This window comes from Zeus faber (assembly GCF_960531495.2).
Source record: "Zeus faber genome assembly, chromosome: 10".
Lineage (NCBI taxonomy): Eukaryota > Metazoa > Chordata > Actinopteri > Zeiformes > Zeidae > Zeus > Zeus faber.
In genome coordinates this window covers 27,478,924-27,502,582 of record NC_137199.1, presented here as the reverse complement: position 1 = coordinate 27,502,582, position 23,659 = coordinate 27,478,924, and the positions used below count along the sequence as shown (strand labels likewise).

Sequence of the window (23,659 nt, the reverse complement as noted above, 5' to 3'; positions counted from 1 at the left end):
AATTTACTGTGGAGAGTCTGGGTGCTTTGCACACAAATCGTTTTTCATATGCAAAATGATTTTCAAGCACTTTCAAGTTCTTTGCAAGTGCCTTTTTTTTTTTTTTTTTTTTTTCAAGGACTTCATGCAAAGTAAATATCATCAAAATTCAATGGGCTCTTTATTAATTAAAATATAATAGTTTTGTAATCCGTGGATACGGTTTATAAACTGTGCTCACGGATTACAAATTTTATATATATTTTTTCCGTCATGTGCCGTGGGGGGCTCCTGAGCCCACCCACTGTTGCTATTTGACGTGTGGGGAAAAACAACACACACACACAGCACACTCGGCCATCTCTTCGTGTGTGATGCGCATGTCTTCTTAAACACAAGTTCACTGTTGCTGTAGTTAATAAATCCACACCCATGGGTGAAGAGATTAATTAATTCCAGTGGCTGTCGCCGGGGCCCAAATCGACAGTATTATAGAAATACAGGTTGGACAGGCTTTTAGCAGTGTCTTGGCCTAATTTGACTGGAATAGGGCAACAGCACCTACTTACAACGACCATCAGTAAGTTAATTTTGAGTTTGCTAAACAAGCTCGCTAGGATGGCACTTTAGTTTATTCAGTGACATTGAAGACAGTCAATGTCACTTCTAATCAAGGAACAGGCTGCAGAGCTCAGCGACGCTCAGCTACTTGTCAGTCACTTTACAATCAACAAAACCCGAGATTTCTGTTATTCTGCCAGAACAGAGATCAGAGATGGGAAAATAATTTGATGCCTCGTCCTGGAACAGTGTGCAATTTAACCCCATTCTGATTTCCAAAAGGGCAAGACTTGTCACTCATGACCACGCACGCACACGCACACGCACACACAGACACAGGGTTGAGGCTAATTTCCAAAGCCTTTTCTTCCTTTTGGTGACATTGAGTATTTCAGATTCTCATTTTCCTACGAGTTTGCTTCTCTCCGCGTTGTTTCCTCCTCCTTCTGCCTCCCCCGTTACATTTCCTCCGTTTTGAATTCATTTGGCCAAACCCAGTAGTATAAAAGTTTGTATTTACATTTTGAATTATATGTTATTATTAAATATATTGAAAGTGTTTAATGGTTGTAGCTATACACTGTGTATGTCATGTACCTCTGTGTAACTGCCACTTCAGGATGACTGTGAACACGTCGTTGGCCTAATTCTAGGAAATTTTGAATAGTACAATGATTCTTAATTAATTGTTTTTGTTTTTTAATAAAATCTATACACAAAGATGCCCTGTACATGCACAATGAAGTAGTCTAATCTCAAATTTTCTTTCTTTCTTTATGTATTTTAATGAATCCTATTCTGTGCTCACAATGCCCCCGCCACCACCAGGGATCAATTCTCTCCATCAGCGAGCCTTGTTATACTCAAATCAACAAGCTATCTTTTTTCCCCACCTTCGCTCCTGCAGTCACGTCCCTGAGGCAGAGGAGGGTAGTTTTGCAGAGGATGACTGGTAAGAAGAGTGGGTGTTAACTCGTGGTTGTGTTCCTGCTCCTCGCTTCTGTGATGTACTAGTGCTGCTTTGCATTGTGGGATATGTGACTGCAAAAACAAATCCTGTGTATTTATGTGTTTTTTTTTTACGTTCTAAGTGCACTTTGGTGGTGTTGTATGTAGACTGTGGAACTTGAGTCGTTTACGCGGCCCAAGATTCTATGGCATAATTTTGGGTTCGCGGTCGAATTGTGACAATTTGCACAAACTCTGTTTACACAGGTTCGATCTAACTTCTACTGCTGTATCAAGCTGTGTGTATAAGCGTCTTGTCAATGATGAAGCAATTGGTGAAATATGAGTGCATCTATTTTTGTTTCATGAGAATCGATCGGGTTTAGTCCCTGCATTGCAACATGCGAACATGAATGTGCATACGCAGCACTACCCCGAGGGTCTACCATATCTGCTGGAAGTTGTGATCTGTAGCCACAGCATGGGCGTGTTTCATCCGTTTTGCATGGGGAGTTGAGTTTATTTGCCAAAGCATTTGCTAAATAAAGGAACTCCTCCATCTGCATAAGAGGTGCCCGTTGCTTTCGCTGACTTAATATGACAGCATGATTTTTTTTGACCGATTTTTTTTCCATTTTAACCAACACCGTGGAGAGAGTAAGGAAAATGAAATAATTGTATCCACACAAAAAAAGGATCGTTTTAATGAAAGTGTTTTGTATCTGAATGGTGAGGAAATTTAAACAGGTGAGATGTGCTTTCAATGTCCTGAAATACAGTTATCTCTTATCTGTTCATATGTTTACCTTATAGTATGTTATATATACTGTATGTGTGTGTGTATATATATTTATATATATATATATGTGTGTGTGTGTGTGTGTGTGTGTGTGTGTGTGTATATATATGTATATATAAACACACATATATATATATATAAACACACACATATATATATAAACACACACATATATATATATATATATATATATATATATATATATATATATATATATATATATATATATATATATATATATATATAAAATATGCTTTTCTGTGAAGACTTTCCTGAAGATGTTGAAACAATGGTGCAGGGATTTGATCATTAGTGAGGTCGGGCGTTGATTAGGGATGATTCTTCCTGGCGTTGCTGTTGGCATTCCATCCCAAAAGTGTTCTATGAGGTTGAAGTCTGGGCTCTGTGGGGGACTGTCAAGTTCTTCCACATCCACCTCCACAAGCAACCGTGTGGACCTCCCACTTGTCATGTGGAAACAAGTGAGGGCCCTCCTCGAGCTGCTGTCACAAAGTTAGCCTAAACCATGAAGAAAGTGCAAGGCCCCAGATTATTCCTCCTTGGTGCCGGTTAGCATTCTCTCTTCAGATTCATCCCCATTCTAGATTAATCTGCCAAACTGCCAGATGGCGAACATGACTCCAGTGAGCACGTTACCATTGCTCCAAAGCCTTATACCGCTCTAGCCAGTGCATTGCGCATGGTAGGGTTGTCTGTGGCGCAGAACTTCATCTGGCCTAGTGAGCGTGCATTCGAGGACGGCCGAGTTTCACGCCCGATGCTCCTAAGCACTTGGCAGTACCATCCTCCGATCTTGTTTGGCCTGCCGCGTTGTGGTTCAGCTGTTGTTGCTCTGAGGCGATTCCCGCTTTACAATAGCGCATACTGTCGACCGGGGCAGCTCTCGCAAGGCGGACTGTGCGAAGTTGAATGTCATTGAGCGCCTCAGTGAGGCCCATTCTGCTGCAGATGTTTGTCTGTAGAGATCACGTGGCTGTGTGCTTGTTTTCATGCACCTGGCAGCATTGGGTCTGACTGAAATAGCCAAATTCACTCATTAGAAAGGTGAGTCCATGTACTTTTGGCCATGTCTTTTAGCGCTCTTTAATAATTTTCTTGTGTATGGACAATTAGGATTTCCAATACACTGAAAGAATGGTACTGGAACATCTCTAATGCATAGACTCCACTATGAGGGCTCTGTAGCGGTTAGCCACATCACAAATTACTTAATTTGTCAAGTACATTTGCAGGCATTCATCATAACAACTAGGAGTCATTGTGTCATGTGCCTCTAAATTCTCATTCAGCACAGATTTTGTCCCGTTTGAGTTTCAGGTATTTCTCAGCCACCTTGCTGTTGTCCTGTTATCTTTTAGTTTTATTTTATTATTTTTGTACTTGCACCCCAGAGCAGTAAACTGTGCATAGTCACACCATTGTGGTGTAGTGTGAACGGCCAGCACCCTTGTTCCCATAGCGACAAGGCCATTTTGTGCCAGCAGGTAATCAATAACTGCCTGCTCTCCACCGCCAGCCACGGGCACAAGAAATCTCATCAAAGCGATGGACATGGCTTACTGCACTAGCACGGCCCTAGACAAAGGCTCATGGCGGCTAAAACCTCATTTCTTATATGGAGTTGGAGATGGGGAAAATAAATAATTATAATGAAAAAACTGGAAAATCGATTTGAACTTTGGCAGAAGGTGAATTGTGCAATCCTAACCCCACAGCCTTTTAATCCCATAGTTCAGACGCAATGAATCTACTCGCTATCTAACGCTCTATGGCTATTGGACTAAACAGTGCACGTCCAAACGGTCACATTGTACTTACCTAATCAGAGCAAGAACATTAACAAAACAAGAAGCTGCACATTCAATAAAAACCATATCCTGGGGCCACTTGGAGCATTTTGCGTTCTACGTGAGTGGTGGCATAGAGGAATGGAAAAAGGACATCTTACTGTCTGGCATATCGTAATACAGGCATGTGAGTGGGATGGATGCTGCATCCCCGCCCTCCCCGTTTAACCTCCCGTTCTCCTGCCTTCCAAACGCTATTAAAGGCCTTGTAGAACCTTGTCGCACCGACCAAATGTATACCAATAGCTGTAACATTAAAAGAGTTTGAGTCATGCCATTAACCTTGCAGTAAACGGGGCAACATTTATTTTACATTAACATTTACATTTAGTCATTTATCAGACGCTTTTATCCAAAGCGACTGACAAGGGAGAATAACATTCAAGCTACATTGCGACAGAGATTAGTGTAACAACAACATTAGTGTAACAATAAATCCTGCTAGGTATTTTCCTTCAATAAACCAAATACATGTACTTATTAACAGGAAGCGATTGATCCAGTCAGACATATTGTCATATTTTACGAAAAGTAATGTTTGCATCTTATCAAACATTGCATTGGGTCGTACAGTACCACTAGTTTCAGTGGCGGTTGAGGAGTGAGGAGCGTTTATTGCATGCCAAATTGCTTTTGCAATTTCCCTCGGAGGATGAATAAAGGATCCGCTGATCGTGTGATTATCCTAACCGGCCTACTCGCTCACAATAAAATAATACCATTCACATTAGTATTGCCCCTTTGAAACTAAGCAACTACTGCCTTTTGAGGGCAAATCTAGCGAGCAAGTCAACGATCTGTTCACTTGCCCTCTTCATTATTGACTCTAGCTCGTAGTGTTGGTGAGATGCTGCTTCCATACTGGTTGCCATGGTGTTGTTGGCTAGAAGTGCCTTGTGTTTGAATTTATTTATTTACTTTGGACTAGTTGGGAATATCGCCTAATGGCTCTGAGGAACATAAACAAGCTGTCCTTTGGGATTAGGAAGTCTAATGGCTGGTATGAGTCAGGCAGTAACATTTAATTTGAGCCTCAGTCCAATAGGAAGAGCTGCCAGCTCGCTGATCTATGGCCGTTATTCATGGTGGAATCAATCGATATCCTGTGAAGCGCCGCAGGGTGTCTGGTGGCTATATTTAGGGCATGTGTAGAGGGATGAATACAGGCTGTTGTTTTTTTCATCAGAAGGTGTGTTTGATGAAAAACCAAGCTGTGCATCTTGTTTCCCCAGGCATGCTGTTCTCTTGCACTTTAAAAGATTGCATACGTGTCTTTTTGCTACTGCTTTCCCTGGTGTAAGTTTATAATCTATTTATTATTTGAACTCTTAATCTTATCCAAAAATCATCGCTTCTTTAGATTGTTAAAAATAATTTAGTTTATATTTAGAATTTGATAACTTTAATGTTATGAGATGTTTATTCTGTTGTTTTGGTTTTTTTTCATCTGCCAGAAAAGTAAAAATAAATCTAGGTTTGTTCTTTTTTCTTGCAGTCTTCATGTTTCTTAAAACTGAGGCACTTCACCAGTAGGACATGAAAATAAATAAATAAATCACATAAGGGAGTTAAAAAAATATATATGCTGTGAAGATGATATCTTAGGTGGATAATGAACAAATGAATGAGTGTGGCTTGTTTGAGTATTTGATATTATGTGATAATGATTTGTTCTGCGTGTGCTATGGTGGGGAGTCATACCCTGCCATGGCCAACCTCAAGGATCTTCCACTTCTGTCAACACAGGCAGAATCCCAAACACCTGCACTCACACATTACCGAGGGCCCTGAGGGCCAAACTTTAGCATCTCCCACACTGCGGTGCGGCTGTTTTCAACACGAGTTTAATACCCATGTTGCACTCACGTTTATTACCGTGTGATGATTGTGTTTCTATAGTCTGTGGACACAAGTGTTCTCTGTAATGGTTGGACGGAACATAACGTTGACTCAAAGCTGATGGGCTCCGACTACTGAAGCGGTTTTAAAATGCATTTTCTGAATGCATACAAAGAGTAGGAGCCTTTGAATAATATGCATCATAGTGGTTTTAAATTATTGAGACTGAAAACATTTTCTTTGGAGATACAGCACATGTTAAAATGGGATGTAGGCTCGAGCCACTGAGGGGAAGTTCAGTCCCTGTCAGAAGGGGATGGTAGCTCAGGCGGTAGAGCTGGTCGTCTAGTAATCTAAAGGTTGCTGGTTGGATCCCAGGCTCCTCCTGCTAGCATGCTGTAGTGTCCTTGAGCAAGACACTTAACCCCTAATTGCTCCTGATGGCTGCGTCCGTCGGTGTTTGAATAATTGTAAGTCGCTTTGGATAAAAGCGTCTGCTAAATGCAATGTAATGTAATGTAATGTCAGTTGCCTCAGTCCCTCGTTCGAGGTAATAGATACCGGTTTTTATTATCCATCAGGCCTCGATATCTGGCACTTACATGGTGAACTCTCAAACCCATTACACCTTTGGACATCTGGAGGGGCTGATTGTGAGACTTCCGGGAACACGGAAATAAACTCATCTGAATGGTTAACGTTTGACCAATAAGGTCGTCAGTACCGACAGTGCCTTTCGGTGCCAATGTCCAGGTCGACCAGAAGACTCCACTATAGGTGGCGCTGTGATTGTGGAAAGATCAAATAAACGTAAGGTTCTTCTTATTGGCGATGCAGATTTTGACCAAATGACGACACGTTTGAGACCATTCACAGATGTACTCTTTAATTTGACAAAATGCATTTTAATTTCGCTCAGACTTAAACCTAAAGGATTGGCGGAAACTCACAGGCTCTTTCATACATACAAAGTCAAAGAGGTTTGAGTTGAATTATTATATCAAATAAGAACTATGGTTTGACTTGATCATGGCATGGTTTGGAAAGTAACTAAGAATAATATTATGTTATAAATAACCCCCTTTCCTTATGCCTTCAACGTGGATGCGGTCAGGATATACCGCCGTCTCTCATCATCGGGAAGCTTTTGCGATGCGGCACGTGTCGGTGGATTTTGTGGGTTTGACTCTCTCCCCTCTCCTCATTCCCAGTCACAGCACCCAGTCGTCAGAGGAGGCCGGATTTAACGACCCCAGCTTACTGGAAAACCTCCAAAGTAATCACGTGAGTAACTCTAGGGTTGGCCAGCAGGCACAGCTGCTGTTGAGGTGAATTTAACCGGGGAGGCAGTTGTTAAAATGTCATCTTGTTTATCTTTTTTTTCCTCCTCATTTTCAGAGCAATGTGTGACGTCGTATTTGATTTTTCTTTGAATCAAAAGCATCTTAATGACTTTTCTCAAGATGACGTTCACTCATTTATTGAAAACCAAATGAACATAATGTGATTCCAAAAATGATCAGTTTGATTTCAATTGTGCTGAGGGAGTGGTTAATGCCTTCTGTACACACAAGCAGGACATGGTCCAGACAAGACGGACAAGACCCACTTTCTATATAGTTTTTACTGTAATTATGGATTCCTTTCAATTCAAGCATTCTAACATTATTTTTTTTTTTTCCTGGAATTGAGTTGACATTAGTTGCAAATACATTAGTCCTAATAAACAACGTTGGGTCTGTTTTTCCAGTGGGACTAGGGTTATGCGTATGTTAGATTGGTGTTTTGCTTAAAAATAATTGGAGCAAAATTATAATATTTTATGAGTTAAACCCAGAGGAAGTGATATAGTTACAAACAGTCCACTACTGGCCTCCTACCAGAACATTTGTCAGTGATGTCCATCAATACAGAGCATGAGCCTAACAAGACAGCATCTTCTCATGAGATATCGTGAAGACAAGAACAGATGTTTTCCTCCCGTGCTTAACCGTCCGTGAAAGATTTTACCTCGGGAAAATGCATTATTGAGGGATTCTGTCTCAAAATAGAGCCCGCCATCGACTCTGTAGGGATGAACAATTCCCACCTATAGGGATGAAAAGGGCGAAGGCGTTGATTGATTCGCTGGTTGAGTCACGGGCTTGCAAGGCAGCTCGAAGCGGAGCAAGTGTCACATCTAATTACGTATTGTGGTGTCGCCCAGGGGAGGGGAAGTCATCGCACAGTGATGCTTGCAGTGTTATGACAGCAAAAAAAAAACAAAAACCCAAAAACTCCACATTAATGAGTTTGCCTGTGTATCTGCCTTAGCTTAGTATTAATAGCCTGACGCCCACTGCCTGGTACCGTATAATGTGAACCATGGAAGGACCGATACCATTAAAGGAGAAAATAACTTCTCGCTGTCAAGAGAATAAACGTACAAATAATGGATGCCAAGCCCCATATCAAGCAGACGGACTAGTGATTTAATTAATTGTTGGTTTTTAATAAAGAAGCATGTTGGATATCTCTCAGATATGTACTTATGACTCCAAACTAAGGGATGTGGAAGGCATTGTTATTAACTCCATATAGGCTGATACTGTAAATTTAGTCTGATCTTTTCTAGAATCTTGACCTGAATTTAATTTTGATGATTTGTGCGCTGGGTTCTTTGATGAGAGACTTTATCCGTTTTGTAAAGGAAAAGCCCTTGCGACAGCCATAAAACCCAGACGACATGTGATTCGGGTAGGGTGGAGCTCGTTGAGATGTTACCTTAAACATCTCCAAACCGCAACTCTGCATCAGAGGTCCTCCCCCTCTCACCCCAAACCGGATGCCAAATCATCCAACACGTCGGATTTGCTTCTCACACTGTAAACACACTTTATTTTGTGTCCAGTGGCCATCAGGAGGTTTCACTTCCTCAAACATTGTTAATGCCTGTCATTAACACCAGCCTTGCAGTGCCTTGAGCTTTTGGTAGTGTAGAAGTCATGTGGAACGGTGGCGAGGTATGTCGGGGAGGTGTGGCAGACACAGAGTGTTTATGAACCCCCCCCCCCCCTTTCACATTGCCTTGGGCCACTGAACACATTCTTTGGCTAAAGAGCTGAAGCAGTCTTTGACTGTCATCCACTATATAGTGGGCGGTTTGAGATATTAAATATTTTGTAGGGTGTTCAATCATAGTATTGATACAACTATGACTCTGCCATTAGAGGTTTTTTTTTAATACCTGAATATCGATAAGTTGAGAATATTTTGGGGGTGATTGGTGATTTTACAAGATGGAGCCCGACAAGAAATATCCAACGGCTGGTGCATGGTTGCCATCTTGACAACCACTTCTAAAAGCTAGAGAAACAACGGTTAATAATGTGGATATTGTGGTTAAGCAGGTAGAGGCTTTAATAAGAATATTACATTACTGTAATGCATCCTCTAAAAAGAAAATCCCAGATCCTATCTAGTGTTTTATCACAATATTAATTTATATCGATATGTCGCAAGCCCTACACTAAACTGCAGCCATTAATGTCCCCTAATCTCCCACACTCACGGTGTGGTTCATAGTGAACTATATGCTGTTTATAATATTTAAAGTATAAACTGCAGCTTTTACATTGGCGATGAGCGATTTGGATCGTTTTTGTTTCGTTTTTCTCAATGATTCGGGGGTCCCTGCTTTGCTTCCTCTTTTTATGCACCGGCCACGTCCAAAATGATGAATGTCCGTCACTGCTGCAGTGACAGATTATCCAGGAGTCAGCGGGGGCGGGAGGTGGTGGCGGCGTATTAGCTGTCACATCCAATTGTGCCATCAAAAGCCCATCAACACGGACTGTGGTGCACACACACACACACATACACACACACACACACACACACACACACACACACACACGCGCAGGCACACACACGTGCGCGCGCGCGCAGGCACACACACGTGCGCGCGCGCGCAGGCACACACACGTGCGCGCGCAGGCACACACACGTGCGCGCGCAGGCACACACACGTGCGCGCGCAGGCACCCGAGTGTCATATAACTATGAATACAAGCAGACACAAGCCACAAGTCACACAAAAACACATTGACACACATGCCAGTGTCTTGTCTCTTTGTCCCTCCTACACACAGACACACCTCGCTGTCAGCCGAGGCCAAATTAGTTTCTGGAGGCTGAAAGGGCTGCATGGCCACCTGGCCTGTAATGGGCTCTGTGTACTTTCATTTGGAAAAAGAAAACCCTTTTCAATCACTCTCTCCCCGTCGTTTTCATTGTGCCTTTGTTCCCTGGAAGCGATCAATATTGAAACGTGCTCAGGGCACACAGCAGGATAATAAAAGCACAATTCAATATTATGTAAGCATAGACTCTTCATTCTCATCCAAAATGTATTGCAGTTGGAGGGGTCAGTGCAGAGGATGTTTTATTTAGTCAGATGAAGGCTTCACGTCCATTTTTTACAAATCTTCCACCCCAAAAACCTCAAACAAAACAATGCTGTAATGTAGGATTCTGGATATGTACAGTTTTCCATTGACTCAAAGGTGAAAGGTATTAAACCACCTGTTAGCTGTATATATTGCCGATCACCCACCGTAAACTCTAAAGAAATTATTGTTTGTTAAAGGACACACCTGGTGTACCGATTAAAGTAAAACTTCCAAGTCAAATGTATCCTCCAAGTATACTTGGAGGATACATTTGACTCTGATTCGCTGCCATTGCCCCCCTGCTCAAAAGAAGCAAGACGGCAAAACGGACATTGACAGGCCCATCGATCGGCAGGAAATAAACACAAAAACATCGATGTTATATCCGCAATCCGATGATCGTCCACAATGTCAGTCTGAGATTAGGCCCCCTGTCCGCCCGAGGGATGGTTGGTATCCTCGACTCAACCGAGGTCACTAACTGCAGGCTGGTGGCCTTTCAACCCCGGCATCAAACGGGAGCCTCAGCAGATGCCTGTCGCAGTCAGCCCCACGGCGACGGAGTCATTTGCTTCTCTCGTCATTAACATCAGATGTGCATTTTTACCATTATTACTGTAGTGTGGCGTCGACATGTGTGGTTCATTGGGCACAAGCTGTCTCTCATGCAGCGAATGTGTGTCAGCTGCTTGAAATGTCTCTTCTTCTGGATCTTATTGAAACTATGTGGTTATTGCCTTTTCTCCACCGGCCATTGGCTCACAGCCAGTGTCAACACTTTTTAAATTATGGCATAATCTGCCTGGACGGTGCCCAAGCCAGTTGGCCCCACAACCCGGCCTTAAGCTTAAACTGTACATGAAAAAGACCAGAGGTCTCTAAGCGACTGATGCTTATGATATTGTGGAAAATATAATGACAAAACTGTTAATTTCTTTCTCTCCGTACTAAAATGAAATATTAATGCTGAGTGAATTGGGCTGTGGTCCCGTGAAGTGCTTAGAGAGCAAGAGGTTTTGTGGCCTATTGTTTTCACTGAATTACATATGTATTGTTTTTGACATTAATTTAGCTAGTTTCTGAGGTTATATATCGGCAAGCGATATATTTAAATTTCACTGCATCTATGTATGAAAGTATGTTTATGTATGTGACAAATAAAAATCTTGAATCTTGAAGCGAGGTCAAGATTTTTTTCTGGAAATTCATCATTAATGGTCACTGGTGTTCTCATCAACAAATAGGATGAATTGATAACATGGATGACTTAGACACGACATGCGCTGCACAGTAGGCTGCATGGTGCCTGGTGTTTTTGGATGAAGTTGAGAGTGTGACTCAGGTAGTTCATCAGATTGTGTTTAAATGAGCAGTCTTATGTACCAGGCCTAGAGGCTAATTTACTTCAGTGGCTGGCAGGGGTGGAGAGTCAGTACTTTTACTCAAGTAGTTCTACTTTAGCGTACTTTAATGTCATTTTAACTCAAATCTTTTTTCATTCAAACAATGCAATCATTTGGGGAAAAAGGGATTATTTATTTGATTTACTTTGATACTGTGGACAATAACAGGAAATAGCTTGAGCTGGGCCAGCAACCGAATTTAACAGATAGAGGTTGATGCATTAAGGTGGGAATCTGTCTTCAAACTGAAATGAGTTTATGATGTTTTAAGTACTTAAAACATCATAAACAACTTAAAACAACTTAGCCTGAAGACATTTAATATCAAGTACTTTTGCTTGAATAGAATGTTGAATGACAGACCGATACTTAAGGAAAATTGTTTTCTTTGGGTATTTATACTTAAAAATATAGAATACCTACTTTTGGGGATGCTCTGTGTAATTGTCCTTTATTTCCAGTTTGTGATTTGTTGTGAGGTGTTTCATTAATGAACAAAAAGACTCTTTCTGCTCCACTCTTTCTCTCTGCAGCCTACAGCTGCTGTCATCCTGGACTTCATGACCATGATGGCCATCTGTCACACCGCGGTCCCTGAGCGCACCGATGACAAAATCACCTACCAGGCAGCGTCTCCGGGTACAGTCTATTTCCTAAACCAAACAAGCACGTGGTATTGGTGTGAAAAGGATGTGTTACACATTGCCGCCACAGCCACCATCCCACTGGCTCATTTATTTATTTAATTTGGCAGAAATATGTACTGGATCTCAAATTTAAGACAATTGGAGATTTTCAGTTGACACAAAATACTTCCATTACTGCTATTACACTTTCTTCTAAAGATCGGGGTTACCACAGGTAATCCTGCACAATCTTAAAATAACAGAACCATGTATTACCTGTGAAACACCTCCATGTTTCAAAGCCTTCTTTCACCCCCTGCATCGTTTCCCTGAACCAACGTCGTTCATAACTAAACAGTGTGGTGCCCCTGCCCTTCATTTTCAATATTTGATCTGGAAAAGATGAGTCTCTTCCTGCCCATTTGGAGCAGTCAAGGCTCAGTGGAGCTTTGGGCTTTGGAGTGGTGCTGGGAGCGTTGTAGAAGGAAGCCAGCTGAACTGTAAACAGCACTGAAAGCTTTTTTTTTTTTTTCCCCACCATCTCCCCTTCTCTGTCCACGCGAGCCGTGATATACTGCGGCATACCCGCTGTCTCAGTATGACCAAGTCAATGCTGGCCGTCCTGGAAGGGGGATACCTTCCCAGATTTCTTCCTTTTCCCTCTGCAAATTTGTTTCCCCCCCCCCCCCCTTACCTGTCAGCCATCCACATCACACTTTCCTTTGAATGTTTGTCTGTAGAGGCCTTTGAGACTGTAACTGGGATAAAGGGTGATGCAGTGAGACTGACTCAGCTTAAATGAGTGCCCTGTGATTGTTTAGTATAAGGTCGGTGTGATTTTATGAAGTGACGGGTGTCGCCTGAGTCCCTCCTCTGATTACGTTGGTTTATTCAAAAACAGGAAAATTAGTCGACCAGATCCAACGAATGCAGCCAGAGTGATGTCGCTTATGTATTCAAACTCATCATAATGATCGGTGTAACTGCGCAAAAGAATGTCCTAAATTAAAAGTGTAAGCAAAGCACAGCGGAAGTCCTCATGTCGCACCATTCCCTCCTTTCAACTGGAGTCTGCAAGAAACCACAGCTTTTGACAGATTGAAAAAGCAATCGGTTTTACTTTATAAAGTCGTTTGAGAAAAATAAAAATATTTAAAACAGGATAGTAAATATATCTGGCATCGGTCACTTTTGTTCGTTGTGCAGTAGAAATGCAATGTAGGCGTTAGTAATTTCATCACTGGATTGATGAGGTGACGCCGTGCGTTGATCCGGTTCCTGCTTCTGTCCTGGCCTCGCAGATGAGGGGGCTCTGGTGAGGGCGGCGCAAAACCTGGGATTCGTCTTCTCAGGCAGAACCCCGGACAGCGTCATTGTGCAACTGGTGAGAATAAACCCGGGACCAACCTGTTGTTCTTACAAAAGAGTCCATTACTTCCATTATTGTAGCCGTCGGGTGTGCAGGCTGGGGGGAAAAGGAATATTGAAAACACACTCGTGCAACAAAAGTAAAATTTATTTCCAAGATGGGAGCCCCCCTAATCGTTTATTTTGACTGCGGCGGACAGCTTTTGACACAATAACTACAACATGTGATGTTTCAAATTCTCCGTTTCCCCTGAAGACTTTTTACCCTGCTTTTCCGAGTCTTAACGCAAGTTTTGATTTGAGCTGTCACAATTATTACATAATCAATAGTCTGATCACATTCTTTGAAGCCGATTGCATTAATTTTGTGAAACTCTCTTGATTCCACAACTATCGAAATGTCAGGGGATATTTCAAGCCTATGTGAGAGACATCACAACAAAATAAAATGCAATTTGGGCGTGTTTCATTTGGGTTGAGGAACGAACTGTCAGGCTGATCTTTTATGTTCCGTTTAGTGTTAATTGTTCTTCTTCACTAGGTGTGTGTGTGTGTGTGTGTGTGTGTGTGTGTGTTTGTGTGTGTGTTTGTGTCTGTGTTTGTGTCTGTCTGTCTGTCTGTCTGTCTGTCTGTCTGTGTGTGTCTGTTTGTGTGTGTGTGTGTGTGTGTGTTTATGTATTATTCATTACTTGGGTAGGCTTAAATTTGATTAAAAAATATAAATAAATAATTAAAATGGAATTAATATTTATTCCTGACGGTAATTCCTGAAGATATGGACCTTGTTCCAAGCCTGCCTTGAAGCTGTTAGTTTCAACCTTTCAAGTAACATTTAACTTCATTACAATAAACAACAAACATTTTATTCCCCACATAGTAGTTCTCCTACTCCTACTCTCTGGATTGCGATTTTTCTTTTTTAAATTTTATTTATTGAAACCAGCTGCAAAATATCAAACCAAATGGTTTGGAAAAGACAGTGTTGCACCCATCAAAGGGAAATGGCTAACTTCACTAAAACTGTGACTAAATTCTGATCCTGTCTCTTAAATCAAGTCAAACTTTCAATCGTTTATTTGTGAAGCCCATTTAATTCAGATGGGAAACCCAGTGAAACCAAACAAAGTGTTTAAAATGAGGAGCAGATCCAGTAAAGGGTCATAAAATGTATTACAAAAACAACAATGGTAATAAAAATCAATTTCAATAATAAAACAAACAAATAAAACAAATAATAAAAGGAAATGAAACAACTTGACTCTGAGCCCTGGAGACAAGGGGCCTGTTCAGTCTTTTTTAAAACCCATCAGGAGCAAAGGCAAGAAAAAGCCAAAACAATTTTCTAATTTTGCCCCGTGGAGTCTTTGCCTCCGAGACGTTGGCCAGAGTTCTCCACCTTTATTAGGCCCCGCGAAGCTCGCAACACCTTTTTTTTTTTTTTTTTAATCATTCTCCCTTGTACGCAGTAGTCCCTACAATTAAGGAACTTAATTGAATCTCTTACCTTATTATTCCCCTGCCTTCAGCTTGGCGCACGCGGGTAATAAATGCAGTTAAAGTGCAATTAGGCCTGATTGGTGAGGGGTTGCAGGGTCGGAGACGAGGAAGGAGCGCTGGGGCCGCGCCTGCGTCTCACCGCGGTGTGTCATGTGCACTTTGTCTGTTTGGTTTTAGCTCAACACTGAGGAGAAGTACGAGCTGCTTCATGTGCTGGAGTTCACCAGGTAAAATCTTTTTTTTTTCCCCTAATAAGTTACTTTCTGTGCTAGAGAGCTGATGCGGCCCTGCATATATTACATTTTCCCTGTGATCTGCGATGATGACGCTCCCCGTCCAGCGCGGTGCTAATTCATTTTGCCGCCGCTGAATCGTCCTCCAAAGAATATTTCACTTTTGCACTTTCCACTTCGTGCCTTTTTACTCTCACAATGAGCTGTATTAATAAATGGGGAAAAAAAAAAAAAAATGTGCGAACTAGGCGTGTTCTCTCGCTCCAGACATGCGGTAGCCCCGAAAAAAAGAACGCGATCATTTGCCTTCGCTGTAACACCTTCCAGGGATGTGTTTTTTTAAAATTATTTTTTAATTATTTTTTTATTTTTCCTCTCCCCTGATCCCCTTTTTTGAGTCGGTCTCTATCCGTCTCCCTGCCTCCTCTCCCTCTCCCTCGTTTAACACCCTTGTCGTCTTTCAGCGTTCGGAAGAGGATGTCAGTCATCATGCGCACTCCATCTGGAAAGATCCGCCTCTACTGCAAAGGAGCCGTGAGTTCCTCTCTCTCCATGGCAACGCATGACAGACCCTCAGCACCACGCCACCCACCCCACCCCACCCCACCCCAGCCCAGCCCTTTTCCCCCTCACGCTGCCGTGGTTTTTATCATGAGCAGCAAAACTAGAAGGAAACATTCCACACACATACAACACGACCGACTTGACCAAATGAAGGTGCAGAATCGCTACATCTTTATGACACCGTCTACCACTGCACAGATCCTAGTGGAAGGCGGCGATTCACCGGGCTGTGGTGATGTACAGCAGGTTGAATCTCTCAGATTGCAGGGAGTGCAGCGGCTGCGTGGCCGGCGTTGCATTTCATTATCATCCATTAATTAATGAGCGTGCCTTCCCTTGTGGGGAATTGGGGAACCACTAATTAGGACAGAAAATGATGGCTGTATTTTTGAAAGGAGGGCTGCGATTTAGAAAAGACTTTTTAGATGATCAGCCCTCCAACGGTGGGACGCAGACTGAAAGAAAATTGGGGGTAAATGATACTTTTCGTTTTTGAGTATCTCCTTTACACTGTTTTGTATTTTAATTAATGGGGGTTTAAATTACTCTTGAGACCACTTATCCCTCAGTAAATGTCAGAGTATGATTCAAATACGATGCTTATTGTTCTACTTTGAATTATCAGTCGGTTTTGAATCATCAAAATCATAATGGTGGCCTGGTTCTTGAGCAAATGGAGGAGGACCAAGGAGCTGAATCTAGGCGGTCGCCCGGAATCTGCAACAGCACCGTTCTTCTTATATTCTCCTTCTACGCTCAGGAGCTTCCCCTTTTTCTTTCCATTTCATCGTCGAAGCCAATGAGTGTCTGTATTTCTCTTCAGGATACTGTAATTTATGACCGTCTGGCTGACAGCTCCAGGTACAAAGAGATCACGCTGAAGCATCTGGAACAGTTTGCCACTGAGGGTGAGTGGCTAACCAGCGCCCCCCGCCGACCAGAAATAACACTACATGCAGAAGTGCCTCCATGACTATGCATCCCCAGTTTAAAGTGATTCCCTCCTCATAATCTCTAATCCATCATCCGCCTGTTTGGAGGCCGGGTGCTTTTTTCACAAGATAGATACTTTGCTCATAGATCATTTTGGATTGGACCAATTCATTCCGAGGTGAGAGGCTTGGAGCAGACTCTTGCAGCATCGATTTTAGACGACAGAGGAAATACGCCGGAGACTGTGCGGAAAAGTGTATGCGTGGTCATACTGCCCTCTTCTGAGGCCACACAGGGATGTCACCTGCAGAGCAAATTTGAAAATGAAATTTTTATTTTTTTCACTACACCTAAAGGGTTGCATTATATCAAAGAATTGCGTCGGTTTTCCAAAAAAAAAAAGATTTTTAGTTTATATTTTGTATTCATAGTCTTCAATTTGGCATTGTTTTTTATTTAGTACTTTTTAAGATGTAGTTCGATTGGATACATCTGAAAGCATGTGACGTTATACATTAAAATGTATTCCAACAGTATAAATAGTTATTTGTAAATAATTTGTTAAATGTATTAAATATCCTTTGGAGGCCAGATGGGTGGGGTTTTTCTCCTTCAGAACATTTAAGATGGTTTCAGAAAAGTTATTAACTTACATGGTGGAAAAAATAATAATAATAATAATTGAATCCTAATAAATGCAGAATTACAGCTTCCCCATTGTATATTCAACATTTTTTGTAAAAATCCAGGGCCTCATTACATAACATTATATAAAATCCCCCCCAAAAAAACAAAAAAACTTGCCTTGATGCTATAGTCGTTTTTCAGTGTGATTTTAAATAAAAAATATAAGATATACAAGTTAAGAAAAATGAATAAAATAACAAAATGGAATACTATTAATAGTAATAATAATAATAATAATTTAAAAAATAAATAATAATAAATGAAATTTCTCAAACTATAAGCGAGATAATTGCATTACTCTGCTCTACATCATGGTGAACATGGTGAAAAAAGTCAATTCCACAAGAAAAAATAATAACATTGCAGTTTGTATTAATTTATTTTGATAGTTTCCCGAAATACCTCTTAACCAGCTGGTTGTGCTGTCATCTTCTGTCTGTAGGGCTGCGTACCCTGTGCTTCGCAGTGGCAGACATCAGTGAGTCGACCTACCAGCAGTGGGCGGAGGTCCACCAGCGCGCCTCCACCTCCCTGCAGAACAGAGCGCTCAAGCTGGAGGAGAGCTATGAACTCATAGAGAAGGTCTGATAACAAATCTCACCCCAAAACCACACAGGTCCACACGAAACAGAGCCAGGCAGATTTGTTTCTTTTCAATGTATACACAAATCCATACACTTGTCAACAAACAATACATCGTTTAAACAGAGAAAATAGGGGACAGTAACTGCACGGTTCTCATAAAAAATCATATTAAAGACACCAACAATCAATCAAATCAACATAGTGTACATGCTCAGCCCTACATTAGGTATGCACATCTAATGGGGAGATAGATTTATAAAAAGAGGTTGACTTGTTTGTAATTGCAATTTTGTAATAATATACAATTATCATTGTAATAAATCATGAATAAACTAATATAAGTGTTAATCCCTGCTCTAATCCCATGATGCATTTCACCTGCCTGCCCCTTCCCTGAACCAAGCCACTAGCGCCGTATCAGCCAAATTGAATTCTGTCCTCTATTGCGCTTGGCAAAAACCAACCAGTGTTTATTTTTTAGCCCTTGCTTCCTGTTAATCTAATGTATACCTTCAACAGGAGCATGTGTTTGAGTCCCCAAAAAAGCTTGTGCTGGATCTAAAGTGGCTGCCTCAATTCAAGCTGATGCCAGTGGCCTGTGTGATTAATGCGGGCCTGTCACATAAACACACATGGAAATCGAAACATGTTTAGAATCTCGTGTGTGTGGGTAAGAGGAAGTTTGTGCGTGTCTGTTTGTCGTTCGCGTTAGTACCAGGAAGTATAATCAGTTCCCTGTGAGAAGTCTACGTGGAAGCGCTAGTCAAACACGGGCGGACGTAGTCGTAAATCAATCTCGCGGCGCGGTTCTTCGGGGCCCCCTCAAGGGCCCCCCTAAACAAATAGGCGCTATCAATCATAAAGGAAACTTAAAAGCCCTCAAAAGGGAAAATACAAAGTGGAGAATAATACAACTCAGGTTAAGCACTCACTTCAAGGTTCTGGGGTTTTAATACGTGTGGAGACCGCCCATATTTGCAAACATACAGTATGCATCTAAGGTACTGGTGGAATAAAAGTAAATTGTTTTTTAGCTCAAGGACGGGCTCTAAATACAGACACTGATCTTACCACAAGGTGGCACAATAGAGTTGTGGTGACATTTTAAAGAAGGGCCTTCGACAGTGCTTGATTGTAGTCCCTCAACGGCCAAATAACTGGTCTCGTTGCAAATTTCTTTCCCTGATTTTCACCAATTAATCTGAAGGATAATACAGGGATGTTTAAATATATAAAATGTATACCACATGTTTAAATGACCAATGTGCGGCAATTGTGTGCAATAGAATGACAATATATTTGAAAACCAGTTGTTTAGGAGCTTTCCCATTGTCTGCCTGATTTGAAAGATGAGAAGTATCAACAATCTGCCCAAGAACAACAACCTGCATCTCCGTCCGAATCTTAATATGAATTTTAATAATTCACTCACATCGGTTGCCTTCCGTAGTTGCTCGTTTGAGAAAACAACCAAGACAAATAACAGATTCTCACAGCATTTTTTTCCTTACCTTGTGAGGTCATTCGACGGCGTCATATGTTTCTTTGAACGTAATCAAACCAACCTCTTTAAACAAAGAAGTACATTTCATCATATGTTGTGCAAATAACGCAGAGTAATGTGTGTGTCAGACGACGACAATTTCTCTATCCATCATATTTAATGTGTTTCATATGACTTTCTAATCTGTTTAATATGAGCACGATGGGTATAACAGTCTGATCTGACTGCAGGCACTGAGGCTCTGGTAATCACCCTCCAGAGCATCACATTTATGTATCAACGCTTCGTACCCTGAAATGTGTGTAAACTGTATGTGAAAACATTTCTACACTTCTTAAAAGTGTGGTATTTACTGACATAAATTTGGGAATCCACGCACGCCGCACAGAATCTAGTGAAATAGAAGGTCGAGCAGGAACAAACCGTGTCAATAAAATGACAAAATTATTCACATAATTCCTGCAAGGCTGCTTTGCCCCCCCCACAAATATTTGGTGTTTTTTTCCACAATGTGTCCATGCCATTGCCAGGCAGGTTTGACCGTTTTTCTCCCCTCACCTCACCTCACCTCTTCTCACCTCTCCTCTCCCCTCTCCTCTCCTCTTCTCTCCCATCTCCTCTCCTCTCCTCTCCTCCCCTTGGTGCTATCAAAACTTATGTCCCCCACTGGTCAGAATGAGCCCGTGACCTGTTCCGGAGACAGACAAGGTTACCAGAGGAAAAACACAATCAGTGTTTTGTGTCTTTGCATTTTCAAGGTCCTCACAGACAGGGTTGGAGGGGTAGGTAGGTGGTTTGGTGTGTGTGTGTGTGTGTGTGTGTGTGTGTGTGTGTGTGTGTGTGTGTGTGTGTGTGTGTGTGTGTGTGTGTGTGTGTGTGTGTGTGTGTGTGTGTGTGTGTGTGTGTGTGTGTGTGTGTGTGTGTAAGGGTGTAGCCTCTATTTAACGATACATCCACCCGCCCCTCTCTCTCTCGATGCTCAAAACCCCTGAAGGCTTTTGTGGCTTTGCAGGGTGAAACACCAGAGCAGCTGATGCAGGGAAAACACTGGGCATGAATGAGTGACTCTGGCCCGACGCCCGTATTTCAGTGACATCATAAAGACTCTCTCGTGTTAAGTTCTCTGCTCAGATTTTTTTTGCCCCCCCCCCCCCCCCGTTTCGTCTTCGCTTCGCTGGCTCAGAACCTGCAGCTCCTGGGCGCCACGGCGATAGAAGACAAGCTCCAGGACAAAGTACCTGAGACCATCGAGACCCTGATGAAGGCTGACATCAAGATATGGATCCTGACGGGCGACAAGCAGGAAACTGCCATTAATATCGGTAAGATAAAGGCAGAGTGGAAGCAGGTTCAAACCGGCAGCGATTTTCCACACATTTGCACGGAAATGTATAGAGAGTATATTCCCACAAGCCCCTGCACATACACAGCTGAACATAGTATTTGGAACCACCCCAGTTGCTGCAGATTTTCAGATGTGGCGATAACGGTTTGACCAACAAAGTCTACTGCCAGCGTAGATACAATCACAAAAAGAGGTAAAACATGAACCGTGGTCTCTGTTTATCCAGCAAAAATCTTTTTCTGAGCAGTTAACTGTGACCTTGTTACGTCAACAGCAAAACCCAGGTTGATACGCTCTCCAAATATAATCACCTTAAACCGGTTGCTTGTGCGTCTCCAAACTTAGAAGGGTCTTTCTAGGTTTAAAAAAAAGAAAAGAAAGCATTCTCGTCGCTGGCTGCAGGTCTAGTTTTCCTTCATTATGAGATGGAAACGCAAAAAGTCCACCGGTATGTGGTTCTCAAGATGGAATTTAACATGAACGTTTTCTGTACATACTGTCTTCTCTCCATTGCACTGATGTGGCGCTGGCCTACAACTTTGTTTGCTTTTTTTTTTTTTTTCAAACCCAGTTACCAGACGGTTTCAAGCTCAAAGTTTTATTTAAAGAGAATTGTTAAAATCCCTCATTTGTTGTGCATATGGTAAAGATAGAATTTATTAAATCAATTCTGCAAAATATATTGAAAGGAACATGCTGTGCCGAAGCCACACACATGTACCCAGCCTGGCATGACCTGGACTCCATTGAAATCAATCAACACATAACCTGGTTACAATGCGCAGAAGGAGCATGAACCAGTTTTTTACTCCTTTTTTTTCTCCCTATATTGGAGGTTGTAATTCATAAAATGTTTTTTTTCTTAAAGGAGGTTGATATGAATGCAATTGGGTGACGCCTTTTTTGATCACTATCGATTTGGCAGAGAGATGAGTCAGCTCTTAAACAGTGTCCCTGTGGTTCGTGGCCGTAGAGTTTTTTTTATTCTGTCATGTTACAAAGCTCTGATTATTGCTTTAGCAAGGTTTTGAATTAGAGTCTTCGAATTGGGACTGCAATAGTGAATCCCAATAGTTAGTTGTTGTCCATAGTAAAAGTAAAAGGATAAATATCAGAAAACAACATTCAACCGTCAAAATGCCCCCTTTGGCGACTTTTGACCTTCAGCGGTCAACTGGTGTGCTTGGTCTTCGTCCCAATGGAAAGTCACAGGTGAGGCTGCTCTGCGGTGAGGAGTTCATGCCAGCCGCCGGCAGCCCTCAGCCCTGTGGTCATTCCTCACCCAGGAACACAAACTCCTGACAGGCAGAACACTTCTCCGTCAGACCCGTCTTGACAGAGAAGCGTCTGTTTCAGAACGCAACATGATGTATGAGCGCACTGCCCTGACATGAAATGAAATAACACACGTATGTACACAAGCAGTCCGATCTTGCACATCTGACAGCTCCATGGCTTTAAGCCCTACTGGGGTTATCAGGAAAAGCCGGAGCACTAACATTAGCCGAGGGGTGTAGTCAACATTTCCCTTCCTTTAAGGGCCTGGCCATTAACAGCCCTCAGATGTGGCTGAATTGGCACAAACTGCAACACACCAGTTATCCTTGAAAACAGCCAACGTGTTAAAAGAGTGTCCGGAAAAATTAGTTATTAAAAGGACCTCCGTTTTGTGGCTACCTACCACTGTGGCCCGACTGAATCAGCCCTTTGTGCCCGCCGTGCCCAGATGTTTCGGGATTCCTCGGGAGCACGCACTCACGGGTCGTATTTTTACAGGTCCACCGTTTGACTGAGTCGCTCTGTGAACGCCCCGTTCAATATTGACTTTGTTTTTTATTATTTTCTTCGTTGAAAGATGATCCCCCATGGGCAAGGTTCATGACTCACCTTTTGCCACTTTGGTACTGGTGTCTAAATCTCATTTATGTTTATGCCCTAAACCACCTGATATACAGTCCTTGCCAGTTTCTTTTGGACACAAATCTAACCTGCAACCTTCAATTATGTTATACTGGTATAAAATTCAAAGTGGTTTTACAGAAAGATGATTTTGGCGTCGAAGTTGAGGTATCCGTCAGAGATGAGACGGTATTGGATCCATTACCAACATTACGTCCTGTAGTGCGTGGCGGCTCCTCTCCTTACCGTCATCACCACGCCCTGAAGAGCTCCCTCCGCCCCGACGCCCTACCAGCATGGCGGCTGTTTCGAAAGCCCGCTCGGCCCGCAACTTTTTATCATTAATCGCCACGCCCTGGAAATCTGTGGTTAGTGTGTGACAGGAGAGTCACCGTTAAACATTCCCCAACGCCTCCGGGAGCTGTGCTTGGTTCCGCTCGGTCAGGGAAAGAAAGGGAAAGAAACCTTCTCTGGTGAGATGAAAAAAGAGGCCGTTCGCCTCAAATGAATTGAGCTCAAGGTAAACATATTAAACGGTCGTGCCGTGGCGGGAATTGGCACGGTGGGGGTGGGGATTGGATGAGGTTAGGT

General features: G+C 42.3%; 1 protein-coding gene across 2 annotated transcripts in view; it reads left to right on the top strand.

Annotated features, from left to right (window-relative positions):
- atp8a1 (ATPase phospholipid transporting 8A1) overlaps positions 1-23,659 on the top strand; it is a 106,461-nt gene that overhangs the window by 48,879 nt on the left and 33,923 nt on the right. For both annotated transcript variants that reach the window (XM_080007873.1, XM_080007874.1), the window contains 9 exons: positions 1,448-1,492; positions 7,206-7,278; positions 12,361-12,466; positions 13,755-13,837; positions 15,496-15,545; positions 16,016-16,085; positions 16,939-17,023; positions 18,178-18,317; positions 21,008-21,146. In XM_080007873.1, the coding sequence (XP_079863999.1) occupies positions 1,448-1,492; positions 7,206-7,278; positions 12,361-12,466; positions 13,755-13,837; positions 15,496-15,545; positions 16,016-16,085; positions 16,939-17,023; positions 18,178-18,317; positions 21,008-21,146 (791 nt within the window). The remainder of the gene's footprint in view (positions 1-1,447; positions 1,493-7,205; positions 7,279-12,360; positions 12,467-13,754; positions 13,838-15,495; positions 15,546-16,015; positions 16,086-16,938; positions 17,024-18,177; positions 18,318-21,007; positions 21,147-23,659) is intronic.